We start from the raw sequence: 10,528 nt of genomic DNA, 5'->3' as shown, positions 1-10,528 counted from the left end.
TAGACGCGCTGGTTTTCTCAGACGCTTGCAGAAAAAGGCTTCCCAAAACAAAGTTACTGGGTTAATCTTTTTCACGTTTCCTTGGTTGGTAGATGCACCGGGGACCTGATTATAGCACTTAAAACCTGGAAAAGTCAGATTTTCATGATATGTCACCTTTAATTTAAAAATTTTATTAATTTGGTTGTGAATTTTGTCATTTGAGTTTTTTTAATCATTTTATAAAGATAAAAAAAAAAAAAAAAAAAAAAAAAAAAAAAAAAAAAAAGAAAATCTTTCTGAAATAAAATAAATTATAAATAAGTATATTTTATTTCATTTTAGTTAACATTAATTTTATTTCAAGTAACAATTTTTTTAATGGGTTTAGATAAAAATAATAACCCACACTCAACTTGTCACAAGACACAAATCCTAACAATCAAACATCAATGCATTTGGTTGTGTGCATCTCAGCACAGTTTGAGATCCCTCTTAAACCTCTAGAAGAGACACATGTGAAATCACTGGGCTTTTTCTCTCAGGAGAAGCATCTGAGAAGCAGGAGACGTCGAACAAAGTCTCCGTTTTCTCTCAGTTTCTGCCTGTGAGAATGACCATTATAAAGGAGGTGTCATCTTCAGAGGAAAAACTGAAACCGAAAGTGTTTACTTCCAAATAAACAAGGATAATTTTGCAATATGTGAGCACTCTATAAACAGTGTGCGGTGTGTTGTTCATTAAACGTGTCACAAGATGTGAATCATGACAAACAGTGCCAGTATCTCAGATGATTAACATAAACAAACGGGACGGTAAGCGCGCACTCATTTCTCCAACTCACGTGGGCTTGTGGGAATCGAGTTATGCTGAAAATCCCCTTTTCTGGGGCCGAGCGTCTCTCTCTCTCTCTCTCTCTCGATCCCCTCCCCACCGCTCTTTCTCTCGATTTCTGGCTCATGTTAGATCCTGTCTGCTTCAGCAACGTCCGAAACCCCACCTCCTCCTGTCTCTCTCTCTCTCTCTCCACCTCGTCTCAGGCGGCGTGGAATCCTGGCTGTGTTTAATTGCCGAGTGGTAAGATCTGAGGGAAAGATCGGGAGCCGCTGCGTCTGTCAACGCTTTACGAGCCCCAACCCCGGGAGAGAGAGACAGGGAAGGTGTAGGAAGGAAGTGTTTGAAGTTTGGGAACGGGTGAGTTGGGGAATTTGTACGCAGTGGGGAGGTGAAGAAAGAGGTGAAACGCTGAAGTAAGATTTAGAGTTGGAGGAAAAAAAAGAGGGAGGGAAAGAAAAGAGGCCCACCGTTGGAGAAAGGGCAACAAGAGGGAAAAGTGGGAAAACAAGAATAAGTTAGAAAAAGGAGGAAGGAAGGAAGGAAGGAAGGAAGGGGGAGGTGAGCGAAAAGTTAGAGAGGGAGAGAGAGAGACAGTCAAACGCATTGAACGAGAGGAGACGCAGATGAGAAAAACAGACGCTGTGGATGGCCTGGGTGGAGAGAGAACCAGTTGTTTTCTAAGTCGCCTTTCGGACTGGAATGCACTCGGAGAATTTGAGATTCCCGACGCCTTACTGCCAACCTTGCTTGCGACACGCGCCGGGCCCCGCCGACGGATCATGTCTGCTTATGGAGTCCAGCGTAGCCCCGTTCCCGAAGGAGTTGGGTATGGAGCGAGTGGAGAGGACTGGAGCATCTCCGGTTTACGCCGAGGAGATCCGGCATCCATGCTACAGGTGGGACTCGCCGTGCGTTCAGGAGATACGGCGGGAGTGCGGATGTGTCCAGCGGTGGTATTACCCGGAGCTGTTGCATCCCTTCAACGGCGACCATGTTTTGAAGGTCAGAGGTCAGCGGTGCTACTCATCCTACGTCCAGGAGTGGGACAACGTTCATCAGCCTGAATACAACGGACATTGCGAGAGGAGACGGGTGTCATTCCGGCATCACGAGGAGCGACCCGAGACTGGCAGACAATCACACTGTAACGGGCCGAACTCTGGACACGCGGGTTTTTTCCCAACCGAGGTGCCCTCCAGCAAGTTGGGATGCTCCAGGGCACTCGGGAACGGGCTGCAGGTGAACGGACCGCAGCGGGAAGTAAGGACGTCTCGGGGGGACGCAGGTCTGGAGAAACATGGCAAGCAGAGGAAGAGCCAGGGAACAGTACGGGAACAGATCAAAAAAGTGGTCACAGAGCTCGAGGAAGTGCTGGGTGGTCTCAAACAGGTCCAGTTGGAGATGAAAGAGGTGAGGATAGATTAATAAATAGAGGGAGTGATGTTAACTGTTTAATGAAAGATCAAAAATTAGGTCTTGAAAGTTTTAAAGGGATAGTCACGCCAAAACAAAAATTCTGTCATTATTTACTCATGAATGCATGAGGAAAGCACAGAAATTTGACTTTTTCTTAAAGGGATTATCTAGCCAAATATTAAAATTGTGTCACAATTTACTCAGGAATGCATAAAGAAAATTCAGAAATGTTATTTTTCTTAAAGGGATAGTTCACCCCAAAATAAAAAGTTGGTTACCATTTACTCACAAATGCATGAGGAAAACACATCATTTTTTCTTAAAGAAAGACATAATTCATCCTAAAATGAAAATTCTGTTATACTCTTGAATGCATAAAAAAAAAAGAAAGAAATTTGACTGTTTTTTTCTTAAAGGGATAGTTCAACTAAAAATGAAAATATGGTCATCATTTACTCAGTCATTTATTCAGGAATTTACTAATGAATGCATGAAAAATACTTGTTTATTAATCAATTATTAAATTTGATTACTTTTCATAAAAGCAGTTCACCCAACAATGAAACTTGTCATCATTTACTTATTAATGCATGGTGAAAAATCACGCATTGAACATTAATTTTTCCTTAAAGGAATACTTCATTCAATCAATAAAAAGTATAAAAGAAAGATAAAATAAGACAATTTGAAGTAAGTTGGTACCTAAACAACATTGGACCCCACTGACTGACATAATATATGCACAAAAAACGGAGACATTTTGCAGAATATCTTCTGTTTCACAGAAGTCATACTGGTTTGGAACGACAAATGGCCAAATGAAACACTGTGAGTGACAGGCTACTATTTATGAGTTTCTTCATGCATTCATATATAGTAAACATTCATATAACGAGATTTGTCACTGATTTGGGGTTCAGCATATTTGAAATGGGATTTTAATAAGCACAGAGACTGGATAAGATCAAAACTTCAGTCTGTTTAGCCAGTGGAAATATAATATCTGTGTGTTCATAGCAAACATCTTTGTGATGAATCTATTCTGAAAACATCGTCTGAAATCCTTCAGAACCCAAAATACACATCTGCCAGAAATGCACTGACAATAATATTCAGAGCTGGAAATATTCCATTGGAAGCTATATTGTGAAGAGGAATATTGTATTTTCTGGAAGGGAAGGGACCGGTCCTTAAGTCCATCACAAAGGCTTGTTAAAAGAGAACAGAATCTTAGTGAAAATCAATACCTAAAGATAGCTCAATATGTGCAGACTGACATTAGCAATAATGGACTGTGCAGGACGTAAGACATTAATTGAATTATTTAGATACGTTTCAATGGATGCATCAAGAATCCCATTAGATGTAAATGACTGCAGCAGAAAATAAAGTCAGTAGATTAATGCATCACAGTGAAGGTTAAAAGAAAGAAAGTTATTTTTCTGCTATATTAACCTGATGATGACCTGTGAGGATGTTTAGAACAAACTTTTCAGCGTTTAAATAGTTTCTGGTGTGTCAGTTTAATGTTCAGAGTCACTACTATTCAGTCATTGGCAGTTTGACTTCTTAAGGTAATGCTTGACATGTCAACTTCTGACTCAGCCAATGGTGTGAGTTTAGGGGCGGGACTATGATTAATTATTGTCAGACAGCTTTAGGTAGAAGTGTCTGGGAAACCTGTTTGGAAACCAATCGCTGTATTTGTTAAGTTGTGCTGCTAGTGAAGGTTGCACAGTTTACCTTTAAGAAAAATGTTAAAATATAATAAAAAATGTAAATTAAAAAAATTATATATATTATATATATATATAATAATAAAAAATAATAATAATTTAAAAAAGAAAATTCTGTTTTCATTTACCCACCATTATGTTGTTCTAAACCCATTTGACTTTCTTTTTTTTTTTTGTGGAACACAATGTTTTACAGAATATTTATGCAGTTTTTTTCACACAATTCATATTCATTCATTCAAATCATACTCGTTACTTACTGAAAATCTTCCTTCATGTTTAAAGAACAGGGGTTTCTTAAGGTTTCAAATATTATAATAATACTGTGCACCAAAAACTAAAATGATTTCATGGCTGAAAGCATGAAAACATACCTTAGTTTAGTTTAAGTTTTTCCAGTTATGTTAGTTTTTATTTTATTTCAGTTTACAAAAATGCTTCATTTAGTTTCAGTTAACTCAATATGATTGCAAAAATCATTGGTGACAAACATGGTGCGACACATCTGGATGCATCATGTTTGAATATGTGAATGGTAATGTGAATGCAGTGGCAGAAAGGAAGAATTCCAGTGAATTACGTTTACAAAAATTGGTGCATGACTCCTTTTTGGAGTTGACAACTTCTGGCAAGCAAAAAAAGTGGTTTAAAGCATCTCCTTTAGTGTTCTGCAAAATGAATAAATAAATAAAAGTTATTTTTTTTTTTTTCTGTCTGTGAAGGTTGTCCAACAGATCGACATTCTAACGTCCAATATTGACCTTGGCGAAGACGAACCAATTCTATCCAATGGACTCTCCCAAGATGCCACCAAAAGCAGTCGAACTGGTGTTGTGGCATTGATGCACAATTCAAACGGCGAAGAGGACATGTCAACTTCCAATTCCTCTCTCGCACACAGCCCTGTCACTGTGGATTTAGTTCATATTAACAGTCCTTGGCCGATGAGAAACCGCACAAGCCCGTCCCCTCCTGAGCAACGATCCGTTACTGTTGAGGATAAAGGCAAACGAGTTGTGAAACAGAGCTCAGAGACTCAAAGGACTCAAAGGACGGCCAATGGAAACTGCCTACCACATCGAACGGCAAGGAAAGGCCAACTGGAAAACCACAGACCCCCTGTAGCTCCAGTAGTGAGCACTAACTCAAATAAAACCCACCGGCCTCCACCTTACCCTCAGAACGGACAGGTGAAGATGAGGACCCCTCCCTATCCTGGAAAACATAAGACGCTCTCCTCCACCATAGTGTAAGGACACCAAGCACAGAAACCCAATCATCAGCAAAGAGGAAAGCACACACAAACACATCACACATATACTCACAGATACATTGCACACATGCTTAATCGATTACCAAGTAACTCGTCCAAATGTTTCTTGGTGACACAACTCAGGGTAAGTGGACACTACACGTCCTTAGATGAATGGTCAGCATGTGCTCGCTGTGTTTATGTTCATGCACGTGTGTATCTGCACTTCTAATCTCAAATTATCAGGTATTTATACGCTACCGTTCAAAAGTTTGGGGGAAGATTTTTTATGTTTTTGAAAGAAGTCTCTTCTGCTCACCAAGGCTGCATATATTTGATTACAACTACAGTAAAAACAGTAAAATTTAGAAATATTATTACAATTTAAAATAACAGTTTTCTATTTGAATAAATTGTAAAATGTAATTTATTCCTGTGATGCAAAGCTGAATTTTCAGCATCATTACTCCAGTCTTCAGTGTAACATGATCTTCAGAAATTATTCTAATACGCTGATTTGCTGATTGAGAAACATTTCCGATTATTATCAATATGGAAACAGATGTGCTGCCGAATATTTTTGAGGATTTTTATATTTTGTGACATTATAAATGCCTTTACTGTCACTTTTGATCAATTTAATGAATCCTTGCTGAATAAAAGCATTAATTTCTTTACAAAAAATTGTACTGACCCCAAACTTTTCCACAGTAGTGCATTAGTTGTTTCTCCTAGATCTAGTTTGAACTTGCCGCTTGCTCGCAACTGCTGTGTTCATGGAAGCTTTGCGTTCAAATATTTCAACTCAAATCAATATTTCGTGTCTAATTATTTACTTATGTGGCAAGTAGCTGTGTAATAAGCGGGATAATGTACATCCAGCCGGTTGTTATTCCTGAATACCCCCCTTCAGGGTGATACAAGACCCCTCCGCTTCGCGTCGTGATCACCCTGTCGGGGGTTATTCTGCAATAACAACCGGCTGGATGTACATTATCCCCTACTATTTTTATACATGCTGTCAACAATTATCTAATTCATTTCAAATTCATATCAGGAGAAACATCTGAGATGACTCTGAGCTTTAAAAGAGCAACTTCCGACGGGTTTATTTCCCAAAACAAGTGCTGAAACATGTGCCACATCCATGTGCCTTTCAGGAAAAAGACTCACTCTCTATTACAACAGACACTATAACCATGTGTTTTTTCTTAGTTATTATTTCCCAGAAAAGAAAAGCATGGTGGGGTCTGCCGGCACTGAAACATTTCCTTAGAAATAGAGACCGAGACATTTGTGATGAAGACCGTCTACACAATGACTCAGTGTTAACAAGGCTACCTATGCGTCATGAAAGATGTCTTCCATCTGTTCCGCAGGCTAACAGAGTGTCAATACACTGAACTTGTTTCCTCAGATTACGGCGAGCTTTGTTGTTCGCCCTGCAGGCAGAGGAATGGTGTTGAACGCTGTGCGATTCAAAAGCCGATCCTGCATGGCATTATCTCAGATCTGAGGCCGAACATGACTTTGGGACAACTGTGCAGCTCCGTGTTGCTTTATCACACAGGAATTCAGGATACAATCAGGAACATTTGATAAACATTCTATAAATGAAACTTCTATCCATGGTTGATTATACCGGGTCTTCTTTGGTTGTTGTTGAGGCACGTTAAAAGTTCAAACACGCAACTTCAAGGCTGGGATTTCTTGGAAAATCACCTTACGCAGCTGTAGACTAAATGCAGATTATATTATGAAGTCCATCAATTAAATTATCTAGATTTATACATGTCCTTAAAGGGATAGTTCACCCAAAAATGAAAATGTGATGTTTATCTGCTTACCCCCGGGGCATCCAAGATGTAGGTGACTTTGTTTCTTCAGTAGAACACAAACGAAGATTTTTTAACTCAAACCGTTGCAATCTGTCAGTCTTATAATGGAAGTGGATGGGAATCACGGCTTTGAAAAACATACACAAACAAAACCAAATTAAACGCTGCGGCTCGTGATGACACATTGATGTGTAAAGACACGAAACGATCGGTCTGTGCAAGAAACTGAATAATAGGCGGTAATGCACTTATAAGCCTGCGATCCGCCGTAAAGCAAGAAGAAGAAGACGCGTCACCCGCCGGCTGTTGAGGACGCGCTCAGGACAGTTCAGACATTGCAGTGCATTAGAGTTAAAAAACGATATAAATACTGTTCAGTTTCTTGCACAGACCGATCGTTTCGTGTCTTTATACATCAATGTATCGTCACGAGATGCAGGGTTTAATTTGGTTTTGTTTGTGTATGTTTTTTTTTTACTCTCAAAGCCGTGACTCCCATTCACTTCCATTATATGACTGACAGACTGCAACGGTTTGAGTTAAAAATCTTCGTTTGTGTTCTACTGAAGAAACAAAGTCACCTACATCTTGGATGCCCTGGGGGTAAGCAGATAAACATCAAATTTTCATTTTTGGGTGAACTATCCCTTTAAGAAAACTTGAGAGATGCTTGTCTGTGCAAAACCAGCAGTTGCCAGGGCATTGTTTTGTGGTTGCTAGGGTGTTTTCTGGGTGGATGGTTACAGGTTTAAAACGGCCCACCTACAAGTCTCTGTGATATTATCATCATCCCTAAATATGCAACCTAGGCTCATTGGAAAAAGATACCTATCCAATTCACTGCAGTTTCCAGCTGAAATTAACACTAGTGGCAATAAAACACTAACAACATTTATGCCTTTTTGCGTAAACGATCCATTACAGGGGCAGATTTTCAATTAATAAAAACTTATTTTTGTACAGTTTCTTGTATAATATAATGTTATGAGCTCAAAACACTTTTGACATGGTGCATGGTTTGTAAACAAATACATTTTGATGTTTGCATCAAATAATCAGCTTTATATCTTTTCTGTGTAAACTTGCTCCATAGCTCACCTGGTACAATATTGCACTTGCGATGTGAAGCACTCGGGTACGAGTCACAAGAAAAGCTCAAAGACTTGTAAAGGCAAGCTAAAATTCCATGCAAATGCATTTTTAATCACACTTTTGCTTTTGTTAAATCTATTGGTTAGGATTTAGTATAAGGTTTAGTTTAGGTTGTACGTTATTTTCAAATGCGATACAGCATTGACCTAGCATCACTCACCGGAAACTTCATTTATGTACAACAAACAATACAATAAAAAATTGCCAGAATATTCATGTGTTTTGGAGAAAGCTGAATGCACTTTTGGTGCCACTCACATTGGACATTTCACTTTGAATGTGTCACGAAATATGCAAGAAGCATCGTAATAGATCTATTTTGCAGGCATGTTTTCCCAGTGAGCTTAGGTTGGAAATATGCATCGCTCACATCGGTCCTTCAATGTAAGTCTAAGTGATTTTTTTGCCATTTTATCAGGTGAAAATCATATTTCTAAACAATGAAGCAACAGCACACAACAAGAAGACACGAGATTTTGATGTCTGGAGCATGCTCACATTGAGCTTTAATACTTCTGAAAAAACCCTGGCTTAGGTAGCACAACTAGTTAAACTAAGCCATTTAGCTGGGAGAGCTTGAATTTGACACTATTCCCTGACGTATTCGACTTTCCTCTGGGGTTAAAGTTAAAATGGCAGATGTGATCTTTGTGTGCGCGGTTGAGAACAAAAGGAACTGATTTCTGCCTGCTGGGGATGTGAAAGCAGTAGTTACGGTTTGGCAGTAGAGGGTCATTGTCCTCTAGTGGAGGGTATGCGTCTCTGCACTGTTGTTTTTTATAGTTTTCAGGTTGGCCCTTCGGTCTGGTTTTCATTAGAAACCACTTGGCTTAAGGCCTGACCGAATGAGGCAAGCTCGTACAATATTTGTGATGGTCAAATAAACACAGGCATTTTCAGACATCGTTTACGATGACGGCCACCCACTAGCTGGGAGGGCAACAACAGCTGGGCTCAACACAAACCAGGAAGTAAATGCATAACAGACAGCGTCACCCAAACACAGCGGATGTTTTCATAGACGTGTGTTTACAGAGAACGCCCACCGTTTGGTGCCTTCGCTCTGGCTACTCAGTGCCAGTTTGGGAAACCATGTCTTCATCGGCTGTAAAAAGAAGCCTAAAGAAGAACATTGTACTATTTACAAGTGCTTTACATTGAAATTCCACTGACTATAGGAAAGAGAAATCCCTAATGAGATATCTTTAGTACATCACTTGTTTTTACTAGACAGCAGTGAGATTAAATTGAGAGCAAATGGAGAAACTTTTACTTAAAGGAACAGTAAAAATGAGACTTCTGTCATGTAATTCCAAACCTGTATGGCTTTCTTTATTCTGTGGAACATAAAAGATGATTTATGATGATTTTGAAGAACATTTGGGTCCAAACAACATTGCACCCCATTTACTTTCAGTGTACTGACAAAAAACACCAAAACATTTTAAAAAATCTTTTTATGGCAGGAAAATGACAGAATTTTCATTTTTGGGTAAACTGTCCCTTTAAGTCTCCTTACTTCTCATATGTTTCTCTTAAGAAAAAATTATGTTCTCAAGACATTAAGATCTCAATGTGAACTCAAACTCATCAAGTTCTCATCAATTCTCATCACTTTTATAGCTCTACATACAGCATTTACTCTTACTTTATGACAACTATTCACTCATTGCTGTCTATTTTTTTCTAAGGAATTTTACGAGAAACGTGAGACAAAGTTAATACTTAAAATAAACCTTCCTGACAGCTCTATTAATTTAAAAACACCATTATATAGACTTTAAACCATCATAATTCTGCCCTGAACACAAGTATAACCTATTGTGTATTACTCAAATACAAGATAAATTAAATATTCAACTGGACCAGAGACATTAAAGTTCAACTGCAACTATAATAAAGTCACATCAGCTTTAATACATTGTTTAAGCAAAAGCTATTTTAAGAACAATCATAAAATATAAATGTGCAGAAGACAGTTTTACTTTTGGGTAGGTGGATAATTACATCTGTCTGTGAGCGCTCAGATTTTGGCTTGAACTTTTTGGGGTGGCAGACAATTTGGACAAATGAGGGATGGAGCAATCATACAGTATGACGGCATGAAGTCTGCTCACATTGCAGCTTATTCTGGCTACCAATTAAACGCCTCCTTAGACAGGAAGAGAATGTCTGAATAACACATAAAATGACCAACCACAGTTTAAAAAAAATGCATTGTTTTTTCTTTTAGGGGCGGGATTATCAGAAGAAGGTTGCACCACAATAATAGTCCAGAGTAAAATGTAAATAAATAAATAATGGTACAGCAGTCAGGT

The 10,528-nt window shown here is 38.8% G+C and overlaps 1 protein-coding gene across 3 annotated transcripts in view; it reads left to right on the top strand.

Moving 5' to 3' along the window:
* The first annotated feature begins 790 nt into the window (after positions 1-790).
* Positions 791-10,528, top strand: part of LOC107723990 (uncharacterized) — a 15,471-nt gene continuing 5,733 nt past the window's right edge. Inside the window, exons 1-3 of one of the 3 annotated variants that reach the window (XM_016532754.1) lie at positions 791-2,226; positions 4,691-5,217; positions 6,638-7,065. In XM_016532754.1, the coding sequence (XP_016388240.1) occupies positions 1,516-2,226; positions 4,691-5,217; positions 6,638-6,686 (1,287 nt within the window). In that variant the 5' untranslated portion in view covers positions 791-1,515 and the 3' untranslated portion in view covers positions 6,687-7,065. Of the gene's footprint in view, positions 2,227-4,690; positions 5,365-6,637; positions 7,066-10,528 lie in introns of those variants that run through there. The other 2 variants (XM_016532762.1, XM_016532769.1) reach the window with 2 other exon arrangements.

This window comes from Sinocyclocheilus rhinocerous, unplaced genomic scaffold, assembly GCF_001515625.1.
Source record: "Sinocyclocheilus rhinocerous isolate Xijiao unplaced genomic scaffold, SAMN03320098_v1.1 scaffold102, whole genome shotgun sequence".
Classification (NCBI taxonomy): Eukaryota; Metazoa; Chordata; class Actinopteri; order Cypriniformes; family Cyprinidae; genus Sinocyclocheilus; species Sinocyclocheilus rhinocerous.
This window is presented reverse-complemented; position numbering and strand designations above follow the sequence as displayed.